Below are 18,747 nucleotides of genomic sequence, written 5' to 3'. Positions count from 1 at the left end.
AACTTTTCATAAAAGCTAAAAGGGCTCTTTGTAAAAAAAATCTTAGGAAAAGTCCCCAAGACTTTGCAGCTAAAACAGAATAAAAGAAACTATTTTTTTTAAGAGATGTATTTGCTGTCAGCAGGCATGCTTCATTTGTCATCTGCATGAAACTAGGTTATGTCACCATAGGCCATTGAGTTATTAAGTAAGTAAATATGCCACTGTTTCTGTGCCTTCCTTTTATTTCCTTACTTCTTCGGTCTCCTCTGGCTCTCTCTCTTGATGCTCTCTTTCCCACCTCATTTCTTTCAACTCTTGTCTGTATTTCCGTTCAATGAACCGTTTCTGATGGGCCATCTGGGGAAAGTTATCTGACACAGGGAAAAATATTTTACATTAATAGAGGGCAGCTGATAGCACAGAGAATGCTTCAATTTTTATTTATTTATTTTTCTTTTATAAGATGGAGGAGAAAAAGTCATGCTGTTAACATTTTGCCTCATTCATTTGTAACGCTCAGTACAAAACTGGAAGTCCAGCATGATCAGACCACCTTAGTTTCAAAGATAATTTCAACATTTGTTTCCCTTGCTACGGAGCCTGGCCTATTGTCAGAAATGGAGATTATAAAATGCTGACATAGTAACATGTCCAAGTAATACTTGGGTTTTACATTTTGTTCCCCTGGCAACAGGTAGCTAACATTGAAAAAGTGAAGTGAGAATAATATATCAACACTCTGCGGAATGAGAGTAACTAAAATATCTGACAAAGTAAGAGCAACTGGTTCTGAGTGTTGTACAGATGTTCACATTATTACTGTTTTTATTTTAGAAAATGCAAAAGCATGCTTGATAGCCAGGCAGCGTTCTGAGTAGGAAAACGATAGCTGAGTTCTAAGATAACAAACCTAGAATCATAGAACTGGAAGGGACCTCAAGAGGTTTCCTAGTCCAGTCCCCTGTACTCGAGACAGGACTAAGTATTATCTAGACCATCTCTGACAGGTATTTGTCTAACCTGCCTTTAAAAAATCTCCAATGATGGAGATTCCACAATCTCCCTAGGCAATTTATTCCAGTGTTTAACCATCCTGACAGTTAGGAAGTTTTTTCTAATGTCCAATTTAAACTGCACTTGCTGCAATTTAAGCCCATTGGTTCTTGTCCTATCTTCAGAGGTTAAGGAGAAATACTTTTCTCCCTCCTCCTTGTAACAACCCTTTATGTACTTGAAAACTGTTATCATGTCCCCTCTCAGTCTTCTCTTCTCCAGATAAACAAACCCAGTTTCATCAGTCTTCCCTCAGAGGTCATGTTTTCTAGACCTTTAATCATTTTTGTTGCTCTTCTCTGGACTTTCTCCAATTTGTTCACATCTTTCCTGAAATGTGCACTCATTACTCCCATTGAGGCCTTATCAGCACAGAGTGCAGCAGAAGAATTACTTCTCATGTCTCGCTTACAACACTCCTGCTAATATGATGTTTGCTTTTTTGCAAGTGTTACACTGTTGACTCATATTTAAATTGTGATCCACTATGACCTCCAGATCCCTTTCCACAGTACTCCTTTCCCGGCAGTCATTTCCTATTTTGTACATGTTTGCATTTGTCCTTTACTGAATTTCATCCTATTTATTTCAGACTATTTCTCCATTTCTAACTGCATTAAAAGCCATTCTCAAAAAGCAACAATTTAGCTATCCCCCATTCTACAAATATAAATAGCAGAATTCAATTTTAATTTTCTTATAGTATCAATGGATAATATCAATGTTACGTTCAAGCATTTTAAATTTTTTTTATAAATTTAAATTTTCACATTTGCGGGAAATTATGAGGGGGTCAGACAATTAGTTAATGACAGTAGATGCTGAGATTTAAAACGTTACAGCAAAATCATTAAAATGGAAACTGTCAACATCACGTCAAAATACACAGTCAGACCTGTTTTTCCTATTCATTTGTCGGTCCATTTGTGACAAGCCTAATTCAAAAGTCTAAATCACTGGATTTTGACTCTAATAGATTCTCAGGCACCATTTTTCTTACTTTTGCCTATCTATAAATATTGATGATCATTGATGAAAATATTTTTGCGTTGGTTAGTGTATGTATGGTAAAATCAACGTTTACGGACTTTTATTGATTAAAAATGTAATCTTTCTAGATTAAATATAAATATTTATTTAGAAATATATCAGTGCATGTTTGAGTGGTATCTGGTTTAAGCTCAATCCAGACTAGTCTGAGGTGATGATGGTGGCTTGTGGGCAACACCTGGAGATGACAGAGAGAAGAACATAAAAACTTAATGGCCATAGTAGATCAGACCAAAGGTCCATCCAGCCCAGTATCCTGTCTTCTGACAGTGGCCAATATCAGATGTTTCAGAGGGAATAAACGGAACTCGATAATTGCCCTGTGATTCATCCCACCTCATCCAGTGCCAGCTTCTGGCAGACAGAGCATGGGGCTGCATCCCTGACCATCGTGGCTAATAGTCATAGATGGATCTATCCTTGATTAACTTATCTAATTCTTTTTTGAACGCACTTATATTTTTGGCCTTCACACCATCTACTGACAAAGAGTTCCACAGGTTGACTGTACGTTGTGTGAAGAAGTACTTCCTTATGTTTGTTTTAAACCTGGTGCCTATTAATTTCATTGGGTGACCCCTGGTTCAAGACCACAGGGGAAGATCCTTAGTTGCTGTAAATTGTTTTAGCTCCATTGACTTCAGTGGAGCTGCAAAAACTTACACTACAGCTGAGGATCTAGGCTTTTAACACTGTTCCATAGCATTGTCCTAGAATTGACCTATCTTGTCCACATTATCAAAAAACGTTCTAGAAGACGGATGCCCCTAACCACAGCAGACAACCTTATTAGCAAATGGTTGTAAAATGTGTAGGGTACATTCACCCTGTATCACAGAACAAGCTTCTGTTCCACATTAAAGCAGGGGAACCTCTGAGTGATTAAGGAACTAAGTACAATAAGGGACAACTGCTGTATCTGTGACTTACTGAAAACTTCCCTTTGAAAACGCCTGTGTGTGTCATATGTACTACTTGACTTTTAACAAAGTTTTATGGAAACTATTAATAAGCAAACCTAAAGTTCAGAAGCGGATAGCACTTTGTGTACTTTCTCTGGCCCATTTTTCTCCCCCATAAAACATGCACCTTGCCCCCCATGAAAACCCAGTTGAGTAAATTACAATAGTTTTCCCATTTCCCAAGAAAACCTCTTACATTTTTCAAGCGCATCCATAGCAGCTCCCATTTCTGCTTGTTGAATACTGTGAAAACCAAACAAAAATATGGTAAAAGTTTATGCTTTACTGGGTAAACTACAAAAGGAGTACTTGTGGCACCTTAGAGACTAACCAATTTATTTGAGCATAAGCTTTCGTGAGCTACAGCTCACTTCATTGAAGTGAGCTGTAGCTCACGAAAGCTTATGCTCAAATAAATTGGTTAGTCTCTAAGGTGCCACAAGTACTCCTTTTCTTTTTGCGAATACAGACTAACACGGCTGTTACTCTGAAACCTGGGTAAACTACAGTTTCCCAGAATCTGCGGTTCAGATTACTCTGTGGTGATACACTCTTCAAATAATCATTTGGTCAGTCAGTCCCATAACATAATGGATAAATCAAGTTTTCCACAAATGTACACATAATAGTGCCATAATTCCTATGGAATATTAAAATAAAAATTAGATCAATAAGGTTGTTAGAACATTGTTTTGTAACTCATTATTGAAGCAGTTGTTTTAATTAAGAAAAATGAATAAAGATAGAAGAGTGAGCAGCAAAAATCAAATGACATTTCGACTCTGTACTACAAAGTGAAAATTATGTACTTCCGGTTCTGTTCTAATAATCTTAGAGGTTTAAGACCATTACAAAAATGTGTAACTTTTTTTTTCTATGCCAAAAAAATAATGAGGGCTGGATTGCTGGCAGTGATCTGTAAAAATGGGGAAAGATTCTGATCCTAAATTGCCAGTTTAAATTTGTCCATGGTCAGCAGTGACCAAAAGTCACTGCCATCTGGAAGCTATTTGGTGGTTTCAGTGTATAAATGTCACTAAACACATCTGCTTTTTGGGAGCCTCAGCAGAGAGGCTAAGGACCAAATGGACATGGAGAGTGGACTACCTCCAGCCACTAGGATATGGTCCCATTAAAGTAAGGTTGAAGCACAGAGGCAAAGTAGTGTGGGGAAGGCTGCACACCTGTTGCTCATGTTGCTTTATCTTTTCTGTGACTAATCAGCAAATATTAGTCTCCTGTGCTGTCATTTCAGAGACTTTCACAATCAAATTCGCTTTTTAAAACCATTTCATACATTTCCACTGTACCTTGGGCCTTTACCACATCCTATTCTTTCCCCTTTGAAATAAACAGCGACTGTATATGTTCTGGCATGAGAAGGTCCCACTGTCTGCAGGGTCCTGAGATAAGACAGACATAATTTTTGTTCAAACATAAAGTATGAAACAATAACCTATCAGTGGCATATATATCACCAAGTTTTCAAACCATTTAGCAAGATTAGCACAAGGCACAAAGTCAGAGGCTAGACTGCTGGATGTATATGTTACTTCAACCAAAAGATGTCAAAACTGTGTTTGTTAACGCGAAGTATGTACGTAAAATTTGTCTTTGTGTAAAACTAGCTTTATTTAACAATCCTGGCTTACACATAGGCCCAATTAAAAATGTAAATGCATGACCTGTAGTCAAAAATGCTTACATGCTCATCCAATTGCTGCAACTCCGTGGATCCATTTTTAATTGCATGCACAAATATAGCTATACAATTGGACACACACTTTTAATCAGACAAGTCAGCCCATGTGCACTGAAATTTTGGCCCATAAACTGTAAAGAGTTACCAAGGTTTAAAGGAATGTTGATATTTGATATGCTGCTCCTCTACATGAAAAATTCACAGAATAAACACATTGTTCCATCAGAAAAGTTACAGTTTCTGTCACTTATCAGACCACCTTTCCACTGGAGTGAGAATCTGTGCTATGCATTAGCAACCGTCTCAAGGAGAAAGACATAATTCCCTAGACACACAATGAATTTGCTTTTCCTTTTATCTCTTTCCTCTGCCCCAACTCTCCCCACTGCCAGAATAAGTTCTGTCCGCTACCTTGTTTCTCAACAGAAGGAGCAGCAAAACTTCATATCAATTTTTGAAACATCTAACCAAACTACTCTGCATCTAATGAACTGTGTAACACCGAACATACATACAAACAAAATACACCCTAGATTTTAAAAGCAAAACTACTGGCTGCAAATGCAGTGAAACAAATAACTCCATGGCAAGAAAATTAAACAAGGTAATAGGAAGATAACATTGTACACTGACTCTGAGCTGTACTATCAAAATCAGTTTATCATCATAAAAAAACCCAGCACAAACATAATGTACTTATACTCAGTGGGTTTGACAAGAAACAGAAATTCATTTATTTTGTATCTATCTTCCTTCAGATAAGGAGTAAGCTCACAGATAAAGACTTGGGAAATCAGATCTGCAAAGTATCACTTTGCAATCATATTTCTGAAGTACGCCAACTTTCACTGCAACTCACTGCACTTCATATGAAACTTTACTTCAGTAAATGTGAGAAATATGCCTGGGTTTGAATTTTATACACATTTTGGATATAATAAATACTGATAATAAAAGCCTGGCACTTTGATAGCATTTTCTTTCCTCCTTTTTTCAGCTACTTACATTGCACCATCAGTGTAGTACTTGTGAGGATGTGAAAGTGCTTTACAAATATATAACATTAAATATCATCTCTATCAGGTAGGTATAATCCCTATTTTACAGCTGGGGAAACTGAGGCACAAGGATCATACAAAGTTCATGGTACTGCTGGGAACAGAGCTCAGGTTCTTGACTTACAGTCAACGGGAACATCCAAATAACAATCTTCCTCACCTCACTCATTGTACTTGAGCATTCTGAATATTCCTTTCATTTTTAAAATTTTCATCTTTTAAGGAAGAACTCATTTAAAAACTCCCTGTAAGCCCAGAAAAAAAAATTCACTGGGGCTTTACGTAATGAAAAGGCAAAGTTCTAATTAATTCAGCTCTGCAGTGATTAGAACATACAGAGCTCAAAACGTTGGCTCAACAATTTCTACTCCCAAACAAAACAAGACTGTTTTTAATATCTTTGGTTTGGAAGCAGACTAAATTATTTCTTTAAACAGACAGAACAATTTTAAACCTAGTCATGATCAAATGGAGTCTTAAAATAAAGACAAGATAGAAGAAAGATGTTCAGAGTCTGATCACATCTTGTACTGGGTAAAACAAAGACTGATAATTAGTTTGTATAAGTGATACAGGGGTCCTTACTTGTACAGAGGAATGTCTGGCTCTTTTCCTTCCGTCCTGAGAGTCAGGCAGCATTGCTGAAGCTGGGATTTAGGGTCATTCCAATCCTGATTTAAAATGAATTCCTATAATAAATCCACAAAGATAGATTGAGAGTTTGCAGTAACAGGTCAAATTGCAATGATATATGAAAATATGAAGCAAACTGACCTTACCTTTAATCGTGGAAAAAAGCACACGTTCATGAAAGTGTGAACATACTCCAAATCCTTATCAATGTAAAGTGCAGCAATAAAAGCTGAGAAACAAAATATTTAGGTATTACCACCCACACAAGAGGAGTGTAGTGCTTTACACTCTTATAGCACTATTACAGTAATTTAGAGCACTTTAAAATCATCAACCAACTAAGCTTCACAACACTGCTGTGATGTGGGTATTATTGTCATCACTGCTTCACAGGGGAGGAAACTGAGTCAGCAAGAGGTTAAGCAACTTGCCCACGTTCACACACACTGTCATTTATAGAGCCAGGAACAGAGCCTGACTCCTAATCCTGTAATTTAACTAGCAGACCAGGACTTCTTAGAAATAAATCACTACTGGGTACACTATATGCATCCGATGAAGTGAGCTGTAGCTCACAAAAGCTTATGCTCAAATACATTTGTTAGTCTCTAAGGTGCCACAAGTACTCCTTTTCTTTTTGTGGATACAGACTAACACGGCTGCTACTCTGAAACCTATAAATGCTTAGGTATAAATCACTCTTGTTTGTGAATAGTTTCCATTTACTAAAAGGATTTGGCAAGAGACAACAGATCTAAATTTCTCACACAATGTATTAAAATGCACTGGATACAGATTAACTTTCTTGGCACAATATTTATTACCATTTAACCTGCCTTGGAAGGAGAACGGCAAACACTTTCATAAATGGATTGAGGGGCCTGCTCTATGTGTCTCTGTACTCTTTGTGGAAATACTATTTTGAAACCTCCTATTGAAATTCAGTGAAGTACAGAATACCCCTACATTCTGGGATCACCTTTTCCTTTCTTTCTCTAATAATGAGACCATGTCAGAGCCACAACCTCTGATTTGTCAGAACTCCTGTCCTGCTGACTCAGATGCCAATAAATCCTCACTCTTAGGGACAAATTATTGACGTCACCTATACTGACCCTCCATTTCTGAGCCCACAATTTTGCACCTGCAGTTCTTTGCAGGATACAACTCGGGTCATGTAAACAAATAAGTACTTGATTGCACCTGCAAATCAGGTACTTAGGCATCTAAATCACCTTCTTTGCGTCTGCTTGTAGGGGATGCAAAAAGGGAGGCTAGTATTTGACTATCAAGCCCTTGAAAGTGGAGATTACTTACTGTAGCTGGAGATTCTTCAAGATGCTTGGTCCCTATCTGTATTCCACACGTGTATGCTTCATGCCAAACGCCTGAGTCTGGAAATTCTTCAAAGCAGTGTCCGTTGGCGCTCACATGCGCAGTAGCTCTTCTCTCATGCACCCTAGCAAGGGTATAATAGGTAGTGCGGGTCAACACCTCTCCAATTCCTCTTCTTAGCACAGATCCAACAGGATCCTCAGCAGAGTGGATGGAGGGTGGGTGTAGAACACAGATAGGGACCACACATCTCAAAGAACTTCTAGTTACAGTAAGTAACTTCCACTACTTCTTCGAGTGATGGTCCCTATGCGTATTCCACACACAGATGATTGGCAAGCAGTGTTTAGACTGGAGATGGGTGTGAGGAGGCTTGTAGCAAAGATGCTTGCAATACTGCCAATCCCGCCACTGCATCTGTAGCCAAGGCATGGAGTAGATCATAGTGTGTCGGCAAACATGTGGATTGAAATCCAGGTGGCTGTTCTGCAGATGTCCTGAAGCAGAATGTCTGATAGGGATACCACGGAGGTATCCTGTGCTCCCCCCTCCAGGGGGAGGAATATTTACTATCTTGTAGCACCCTAAGATGCATCCCGAGACCCACTTAGAAATTCTCTGGGAGGAAACTGGCTTGCCCATGGGACTGCTGTGCTATGGTGATAAAAGAGTTGAGGTGATTTCCTAATAGGTTTGGTTCTTTGCAGGCAGAACACCAGGGCACACTGTACTTTGAAAGACTGAAGTTTCCTGTCTTCAGAGGAAGCATGGGGTTTTGGGAAAAATACAGGTAAGTATCGTTTGATTGATGTGGAACTCAGAAACAATCTTGGGGAGAAACTTTGGGTGCAGTCGAAGAGAAACCTTTTCTTTGTGAAACACTGTATAAGGAAGTTCCACCATGAAGGGTCCAAGCTCGCCAACCCACCTAGCTGACATGATAGCTACTAAGTATGCCACCTTCATGGACAGGTGGGCTGTCATAAATATAAAGGGAAGGGTAAACACCTTTAAATCCCTCCTGGCCAGAGGAAAAACCCTTTCACCTGTAAAGGGTTAAGAAGCTAGGATAACCTTGCTGGCACCTCACCAAAATGACCAATGAGGAGACAAGATACTTCCAAAGCTGGAGGGGGGGGAGGGAGAAACAAAGGTTCTCTCTGTCTGTGTGATGCTTTTGTCGGGAACAGAAAAGGAATGGAGTCTTAGAACTTAGTAAGTAATCTAGCTAGACAGGCGTTACAGATTCTGTTTTGTTTAAATGGCTGATAAAATAAGTTGTGCTGAATGGAATGTATATTCCTGTTTTTGTGTCTTTTTGTAACTTAAGGTTTTGCCTAGAGAGATTCTCTATGTTTTGAATCTGATTACCCTGTAAGGTATTTACCATCCTGATTTTACAGAGGTGATTCTTTTACTTTTTCTTCAATTAAAATTCTTCTTTTAAGAACCTGATTGTTTTTTCATTGTTCTTAAGATCCAAGGGTTTGGGTCTGTGTTCACCTTTGCAAATTGGTGAGGATTTTTATCAAGCCTTCCCCAGGAAAGGCGGTGTAGGGTTTGGAAGGATTTTTTTGGGGGGGAAGACGTTTCCAAGCTGGCTCTTTCCTTGTTATATATTTGTTAGACGCTTGGTGGTGGCAGCAATAAAGTCCAAGGGAAAAAGGTAAAATAGTTTATACCTTGGGGAAGTTTTAACCTAAGCTGGTAAAAATAAGCTTAGGGGTTTTTTCATGCAGGTCCCCACATCTGTACCCTAGAGTTCAGAGTGGGGAAGGAACCTTGGGTTTGAAAGGCGTACTAGTGAGCTTGGACAGGGCAAGGTTAGAATCAGATTGAGGGGTAGGTCTAAGCACTAATCTGAAGGTCCTGATCAGGGCTTTCATGACTTGTACTGTAGCTGGGTTAGTAAAGAGAGATCATCCTTCCACCAGAGGGAGGAAGGGACTAATATCGCTGCTAGGTGTACTTGTAGCAAACTAACAGAGAGACCTGAAGTCTTCAGGGATAGGAGATAGTCTAGAACAACTGGAATGGTTAAAATATCTGGAGAATGTTAGTGCAGTTGTGCACAGGCTGAAAGGATCACCTCAATGGGAGCTGAACATGAGCATTCTATTTCTGATGCCCATCCAAAAACAAGGCCATGAGATGCAGTGTGCCCGGATTGGGATCCTTGGTCTTCCACCTGCTGTGGGTTAGGAGATCTGAGAATAGACAGATTGTTAGAACTTCCATGAACCAGAACTGTCTGGGCCAATGAGGTGATAGGAGAATGATGTTGGCTCTGTCGAGACTTATCTTCCCTATGACCTGTGGAAGCAGGGAATTGGGAGGAAAGGCATATCAGAGGCTGTTTCTCCAAGACATCAGCAGAGCATTGCTTTGGGAATCTCAACCCATGGCTCCCCTGGAGCAATATAGGGGGAGCTTTCTGTTTGTTTGGGATGCGAAGAAGTTGAATAGCAGAGTTACCCACTGTGTAAATATCTTGCTCAGAACTGTGTCGTGAATCTCCTACTCATGGTCTATCAAGAAACTTCTGCTTCATTTGTCTGCCAAGGGAGTTGTGAATTCCAGGAAGGCACATGGCCTGTTTTGTGATACAGTTCCTGACACATCAGTTCCAAAGTCTGATGGCTTACTGGCCGAGGGGATGAGATCTTACTCCTCCCTGTTTGTTTATATAGTGGTGATATTGTCCAACATTATCTGAATATGGAGTGAGTGTATATGCAGAAGAAAGGCCTTGCACGCCCTCAGTTTCAGTAAGTTTGTATGTAGTCTGGCCTCTTGTGGCATCCCAGTACCCTGAACAGTGTGGTTATCCAGATGAGCAGCCCACCCCAGAAAGGAGACAACCATTACAATGGTGGCCCTGGGAGTTGGAGGGCTGAAGGGAACTCCCACCATGACCTTTTCCGTGTTCAACCACCAAGTCAGATGACAACTCTGGTAAGAACGACCAGGAGTTGATGTGTTTCTTGCTTGGTTGACAAATTGAGTGGAGCCGAGCTGGAAGGCACTGTACATGGAGTCTGGTGAAAGGAGTCATGTAGGTACATGCAGCCATGAGGCCCAACAGTGAGAGGCACTTGTGCACGGATTGCAGGTTATGTGAAATCAGGGTGCTCAGTGCATGAAATCTTTCTGATGGAGGAACAATCTTGTGAAATCCAAGTCCAATCTTGCCCCTATAAAGTTTATTGACCTTGTGGGTAACTGAACAGACTTTTCTTCATTTATGCACACACTTAGGTGGGAGGGATAGCTCAGTGGTTTGAGCATTGGCCTGCTAAACCCAGGGTTGTGAGTTCAGTCCTTGAGGGGGCCATTTAGGGATCAGGGGCAAAAATTGGGGATTGGTCCTGCTTTAAGCAGGGGGTTGACTAGATGACCTCCTGAGGTCCCTTCCAACCCTGAGATTCTATGTATCATACATTTCTCCCCACCTTTGTCTAGCTACATTATAAACTTTTGGGGGGAGGGGAAGATAGCTCAGTGGTTTGAACATTGGCCTGCTAAACCCAGGGTTGTGAGTTCAATCCTTGAGGGGGCCAGTTAGGGATCTGGGGTAAAAACTGGGGATTGGTCCTGCTTTGAGCGGGGGGTTGGACTAGATGACCTCCTGAGGTCCCTTCCAGCCCTGAGATTCTATGATTCAGAGTCGTATGAAACACCTTGATGATGACTTGACGTCATGACAAGATCAGACCAGGAGCCTATCGTCCAGGTATGGAAATACTATATATTCTTGGCATCTCATCTGGGCTACCACTATAAGGAAAACCTTTGTAAATACTCTTGGTGCCATAGCCAGCCCAAAGGGGAGGACTCAAAAAACGGAAGTGCTCCTGGCCTACCATAAAATGCAGGAACTTCCTGTGTGATGGCTGAATGTCCATGGAAACACGCATCCTTCACATCGAGAGCCATGAACCATATCCCTTCCTGAAGGGAGGGGATTATAGATGCCAGCCTAATTGTCCAGAACTTCCACTTTCAAATAAAGATGAGTTGTTGAAGGTCCAGGATGGGTCTCCACCCGCTGTCTTTTTTGGGAATTAAGAAAAACGGAGAATAAAACCTTCTCTCATGGTAATGAGATGGAATGTGCTCTATTGCCCCTCAGTGAGGGAAGCTGCTTCCCATTGAAGAATCACCTTGTGAGAATGATCCCCGAAGGGGGACCAGGAAGGGGATGTGTGAGGTGGGACGGAAAGAAACTCTATGGCATTTCTGCAGACTCTATGGATAATCTCCAGAACTCAACTGTCCACAGTGATCTTGTTCCAGTTGTGGGCGAAGAGTGTGAGACGGCCCCCAAAGATGACAGGGGACATGGTGATTGGCATCAGTGATGGTACGTGGGTCTTGACCAATACGTCAAAAGTGGCCCCTGGCTGAGAGTGATTAGAGGCTGTGGCAGTAGAAGGGGCTGAGAAGCGAGGTCTCTAAATCTTCTGGTGTTGGCATGGTGGTTCAGCTGTGCGCTGGTAATATTGTGCATGAGGTGGCAGAGGCCTCATTCTATAGGGTTGCCTCTGATGTTTCCTTCTGGAGGTTAGGGTATAAATCCCCAGGGAATGCAGAATTGATCTCAAATCTTTTAGTGAGTTCAGGGACTCATTCATTTTCTCACTGAAGAGATTCAATTTGTCAGAAGGGAGGTCCTGGACCTCCCTAAGAAATCCTCATGATTGCAGCCAGGAATCCCTCCTTATAACTAGAAGAGTGGCCAAACTTCTGGAAGCTGTGTCAGCCACATCCACTGCAGACTGGAGGGCTACCTTTGCCACCAGCTTCCCCTCATTGAATAGAGACTGAAATTGGGCCCTATCTTCTGTGGGAAGCTTGTTTGTGAAGTCTGGATGCCCGGAATAGGTATTAAAATAGTATTTTGTAACAACGCTTGGTAGTTAGCAGGAACAAAATACCATCTCTCGGCCCTTTTCAGTGTAAAAGGAACAGGATGCTGTAGCGTTCCATTCCATACCACTCTAGCTGATGGGTATGGCCACCTTACTCAGTCCCTGCGACTGAATGATGTCCAGGAGCCAATGTTGAAAGTTCTGGGCCTCCTCTAATAGGATCTGTAGATCACTGGACATTCTTTGTAACAGCTCCTGCTATTGGCAAGGGTCATTCAGCAGAGAAGGCGAAGAAAGAGCAACCACTTCATCTGGAGTTGATGAAGAGACAACCAACGGAATGTTGGTATCTGCCACTCTTGTTCCACCTCTTCCTCCTCGCACATGGACGAACCAGCTGGCAAGAGGGAGAGGAGCGATATGACTCTTGAGAGGGGCCTGGAAGCCTGGCATGTGTATCCCACAAACACCAAGAAGGCCAGAAAGAGGGGTCAATCGGTTGTCGGGGACCCTAAGGAAATTGGTAACAGCAGTCCCAGGGCGAGGGGGGTTGTATCGAGTGGAATGGTGGGTGTAACTTCTCGACTGTCTATTGGGGCTCAACTGTCTCTACAGAGATATCAATGGGGCCATCTTCTCTGATTCCTCTGAATTAGAGAACTGCTCCATAGGTAGTGGCGGTGCCATCAGTACCAGAGTAGTCCTGCCGGATGGTTGGAGGTGAAATGATTCCTGGGATACTGATGTAGACTCCTCCCCCCAAGTAAGGACATGTATCCTCTGGTGTTATACAAGTCTCTGTACGCCCTGGTGTCCGAGGAGCTCCCATAGATCCAGTGCATATGCAGCAACTGGATGGTCTTTAGATGGATGAAGCATTACCAACAATGGGGCCGGACCAGCACTCGTAGATGGAACCGGTGAATGTCTATCTTTGCATTTTGGTACTGAAGTGATCAACGGAACTTTTTATCCATTTTGCCCTCTGATCTGGGGGTCTTCATGGAGCCAGTTCATTAGGTTTCATTTGTGAGGTCTCACCTGACCTGGACTGGCTGGGGAGGAAGCTCATTTCTTATAGACAGTCCTCAATGGGGAGATGTTTTTGCATCGATGATAGTGCCCTTTACTCTCATGGGGAACCCTGGAAAAAGAATCCTTGGATTTACACGTTGAAGGCTGTGCACCAAGGCACGTGCTTGGACAGGTGCTGCTAGGCAGTTGAGGCCAATGTTCAGGGGGTCTCCCTGGCCCAGATTGGAAAGGTGCCTCATAGTCTTCTCTATCAGGTGAAGCTCCTGGGCTTCTTGAGTTCTGGGTGGGAAGGAGCAACAGATATTGCACTTTGCAGAGAGATGCACCTCACCCCGACAGCACAGGCAGTGCTGATATTCTTCACTGATGGAGAAGGATCAAGGGCAGGAGACACAAATCTTGAATACTGGGACGCTGGGCATAGTTCTGGAGCCAGGGAGGGGTTCCCCAACCGGGGAGTGTCATAAATATAAAGGAAGGGTAACCACCTTTCTGTATACAGTGCTATAAAATCCCCCCTGGCCAGAGGCAAAATCCTTTCACCTCTAAAGGGTTAAGAAGCTAAGGTAACCTTGCTGACACCTGACCCAAAATGACCAATGAGGGGATAAGATACTTTCAAATCTGGAGGGCGGGTCGGAGAAAGGCTTTTGTCTTTCTGTGTGATACCTTTTGCCGGGAACAGATCAAGGATGCAAGCTCTCCAACTCCTATAGAGTTAGTAAGTAATTTAGCTAGAAAATGCATTAGGTTTTCTTCATTTTTTGGCTTGTAAATTCGCTGTGCTGGAGGAAATGTGTATTCCTATTTTTGTGTCTTTTTGTAACTTAAGGTTTTGCCTAGAGGGATTCTCTATGTTTTGAATCTGACTGCCTGTAAGATTATCTTCCATTCTGATTTACAGAGTTGTTCTCCTATCTTTTTTTGTTCTTCTAATAAAGTTCTGATTTTTAAGAATCTGATTGGTTTTTTTTGGTCTTAAAAATCCAAGGGGTTTGTGCTCATCTTGTTTATTCTCAAGCCTCCCCAGGAAAGGGGGTGTAAGGACTTGGGGGGATATTTTGGGGAAATAGGAACTCCAAGTGGTCCTTTCCCTGTTCTTTGTCTAAAACACTTGGTGGTGGCAGTGTTTTACCTAATCCAAGGACAAAGACTTTGTGCCTTGGGGAAGTTTTTAACCTAAGCTGGTAGAAATAAGCTTGGGGGTCTTTCATGCGGGTCCCCACATCTGTACCCTAAAGTTCAGAGTGGGGAAGGAACCTTGACAGGGAGAAATACACTATACTATAAACTTCTTTACTACTAATCTAAAAATATAACTGTTTACAAATGTTTTCTTGATAGGTAATGAAATGATGTGAAGGAGGACATAATACTGACTCAGGCCATGTAGTGGTAAGAAGCAACTGGAGATGTGTCAACTCACACTGCCTATTATACCCTTAGTTGGGAGCACAAGGAGAGCTACTGTGCATGTGCGGGCCAACAGACACTGCTTTGAAGAATTTCTTGAGTTGGGCGCATAGCATGCATGTGTACCGAAGTGTGGAATACACGTACGGACCATCACTTGAAGAAGTATCAATCTGAAAATAGCAAAATCCAACCAAAAACCTTAGTTAAAACATGTATTTTAAAATAATACTTCTTTTTAAATGGAATTATTAAACAAGTCCTGGGGAAAAACAGGCTGTTTAAATACCTTGTAGAATGAGGGCCTTTATCTCCATACTGTTTCAATATGCTTATTCAATGTAGTCACAAAGAAGCTTTCCCTATTTTTTCACATGCTTTTACTTTTTAAGTATTAAATATTTAATTAAGTAATTAAGTATTCTGTTAACAGTCTGATTAAGATCCCATATTGGCACTCACACTCCAAGAGATCAGCCAGAGTCTTAGTCCGAAGAGCCACAGGTCTCTTCGTCTTGTCGTTAGTGATGGCAAATTCCTGCATACCCAGCTCTTCCGCTACTTTGGCCTGTGTCCTGTTGTTCACCAATGAGCTTCGCAACAACTGAAACCACAAAGAGTTCCACCCAGTTTTAACATTAGATAATGTTAAACTATAAGAATAAAGCAGCTTGTTAGGTCTCTGTCCCCATGAGTTTACTGCATTTTTCTTCTCAGCACATTCTGATTTCTGCTGGTGTTTGTACACCCAGCCTATCACTGGAGAGTCTCCTTTTGTTTCTGATCCAACTTTTGTTTCATTGTCCCTTCTTTCTACTGTCTGTCTCCCTTGTTCCATTCCATCTGATGGTAAGGAAGAGGGTGATTTGGAAGCTCAGATATTACAGGGATGGCTTCATGGGTGTTACCAGAAACAACTAAAAATGGTTAAGTACGGTGCTCCAGTACCACTGGTAGGAGAGCAGCATGAGACTGACTAGGACTGTGTGCATTAGTCAGTTTTATTGTGCTGTTGGTGCCCAGGTGATATAGCAGTGCAGGAAGAAGTGCACAATCATGCTGATGGAGGATTCTGAGAGATCCTCCTGCTTAGAAAGAAGGTGCAGTTCCCATAATCCTGCATTACATTTAAAAATTTTGGAGGCGGTCCTCTTTAAAAACAAATGCCCTCTCCCCATCACTCCACTTCTTGTATTTATTTTGCTGGCGGTATATAGCCTAACAAAATCTAAACGTGTTTTACCATAGAAAATATAGACAGACAAGCACCATATCCTGAAATCCATACACACGGAGTACATCCAAAGTGTAAGAATATTTGTACCCATGCTTAAAAACAAAGATCTTCTCTATGTTAAAGCAAGGAAGACCACTACTACACAACTAGCAAACCTGGTTCATAATTCCATTCGTTTGGGGCTGGGAGGGAAAGGAAGGATAAGAGATGGACATTCCTGGCCAGATATCCAGTTGGTATAAAGCATAGTTTTGAAGTCAGTGGAGCCAAGCTGATTTATGTCAGCTGAGGGATCTGGCTCTGACTGCTACAGTACACGGCCACTGGTTTGTAACTAAGTGAGGAGACAACTGTATTTTAACGGAGTCTCCTGCTTTGGTTACAGTGGTAATGTAGACATGGTAAGTATGGAGCTCTGCAGAAGACATAAAAGCTTTACAGACATCTTAAACGTGGTTTGGGGTTTTCATTCAGCTTGAGTATCTCCTAATTATTGAAGTTAAGGAGTTTCAAAATGGAAAAGCGTGACTAAAAAGAGCGTAAGCCTTTTTCTTGGAGGACTTCAGTAACTCAGCCAAAGGTTAGGGGTCTATTACAGGAGTGGGTGGGTGAGGTTCTGTGGCCTGCAATGTGCAGGAGGTCAGACTAGAGGATCAAAATGATCTCTTCTGACCTTAAAGTCTATGAGTAAAGAGAGTCACTTTCTTAAAGAAAAACAAAACAAACAATCCAAGCCACCCGGGGCGGAGAGATTGCATAAGCACACATTGCTCCCTTTTTGAGTTCCATGTCACATTTGCTCAGCTTATTAGACAAAAGTTTTATGCTACCTGGGTCCATTGTGCCAACTGAGCTTATGAAAATCAAGATTTATTCTCAGTACTTGATATTTCATCTCTGACAATAGATAAATAAAGAACAGTATGGTCATGATTTTTTTGGCAATGATGTATGAAGCAGACACTCACAACTTGATCTTAATAAACTAGGCTGACTGCAAAATCAGCGTATCGCTCCCTCCCTTCCTAATTCCTCTCCATGCCTGTCCACCTACTCATCCACTTCCAACAGACACCCAAGTCCCAAAACAAAACAAAACCTTACCTAACTACAACATAAAACCTAGGAGACCAGAGTGCTGAGCAGCCATGACATGTAAATTGCTGCTTGCTATAATACTGTAGGCTTTTTAGGGCAGGGATCATCTTCTTATTCTGTGTTTGTACAGCACCTAGCACAATGGAGTCCTAGTCCATGAATGGGGATCCTAGGAGCTATGGTAATGCAATTAATAAATACTAATAATATATACAATACATGTATCTTGAAGATGGAAAGAACCAGTGGTCCATCTAGTCCACTTTTCCATACAAGGACCTGCCTCCCATGTAGCCAGAATCTAATGGGGACCCTGATACACTTTAGTAATATGGGAACAACAGAGTCAATGCAACACCCCAAACCCCACCCATCGCGACTTCCAGGCTGAGAACCCAATCTACTCCATTATGGAAGGTGTCACCTACACTTCAGCAACTACACTCAGCTGGAGTTAATTCCAGACATATAGTTAATTTTGTCTGACACTTCTGTGTTCACCCAGAATTACTGGCAGGTAGGACTGTTGTGGACAAGAAGCCTTTCCTAACTTCTAACTTAAACCATTCTTTCTGAAACTTCAGCTACACGTTTAAACCCTTGGTAGAACATAGCTAACGGGACAAGGTATCTGAAAGCATTCATAAAAATTTCTTCTCTGTTTCCCTTTTCTCAAGATATATATGACTAACTTCTTCATAAACAACCACTTTACATTGAGAATCAGTTTTGCTGCCCTCATCTGAACATTTACCATTACCTTGACTTCCGTGACCAACGATGTGCACAAACTCCAGATATAGTAGTATGTGCATACACCATAATTACTTTAAATGGAAATGTGTTCCTAAATGAGGATCAATAGACAGACAGACAGATATAGCTGGTTCTCTCCAAGTTACTTACCACCACTCCAACTACCTCTCAAATCTCATTCAAATTTAAATTGATGAAAAGACAATTATCTCAATTGTTCAGGTCCTAGCTTTGTAGCTTCATCTACAAACTTGGACAACATGTAACTAGTTCCACTTTCCAGATCACTTATGACTAAATTAAACAACACTAAACTATGCTGCTCATTGTCCTGAGGATTTAAAGCCATTAATTATACAGTAACACTCCATACCAGCGGTTCTCAACCCGCAGCCTGTGGGCCACTTGCAGCCCAATCTGCACACAGCTGCAGCCCGTGTGACAGCCTCAGGGCCATACAGGCAGTATGTATATTATGTGGATGTGGCCCACATAACACATAGAGAGCTGCATAAGCAGCCCACAATGGTCAATAGGTTGAGAACCACTGCTCTATACCCTT

At 41.5% G+C, this 18,747-nt stretch overlaps 1 protein-coding gene across 1 annotated transcript in view; it reads right to left on the bottom strand.

Annotated features, from left to right (window-relative positions):
- DROSHA (drosha ribonuclease III) overlaps positions 1-18,747 on the bottom strand; it is a 105,182-nt gene continuing 86,435 nt past the window's right edge. The window contains exons 27-32 of the mRNA XM_074944984.1: positions 15,557-15,698; positions 6,587-6,669; positions 6,393-6,496; positions 4,358-4,450; positions 3,244-3,290; positions 1-353 (exon numbers count right to left, since the gene is read on the bottom strand). Of these exons, the coding sequence (XP_074801085.1) occupies positions 223-353; positions 3,244-3,290; positions 4,358-4,450; positions 6,393-6,496; positions 6,587-6,669; positions 15,557-15,698 (600 nt within the window). The 3' untranslated portion in view covers positions 1-222. The remainder of the gene's footprint in view (positions 354-3,243; positions 3,291-4,357; positions 4,451-6,392; positions 6,497-6,586; positions 6,670-15,556; positions 15,699-18,747) is intronic.

This window comes from Natator depressus, chromosome 2 (genome assembly GCF_965152275.1).
Source record: "Natator depressus isolate rNatDep1 chromosome 2, rNatDep2.hap1, whole genome shotgun sequence".
In the NCBI taxonomy this organism is placed as follows: domain Eukaryota; kingdom Metazoa; phylum Chordata; order Testudines; family Cheloniidae; genus Natator; species Natator depressus.
This window is presented reverse-complemented; position numbering and strand designations above follow the sequence as displayed.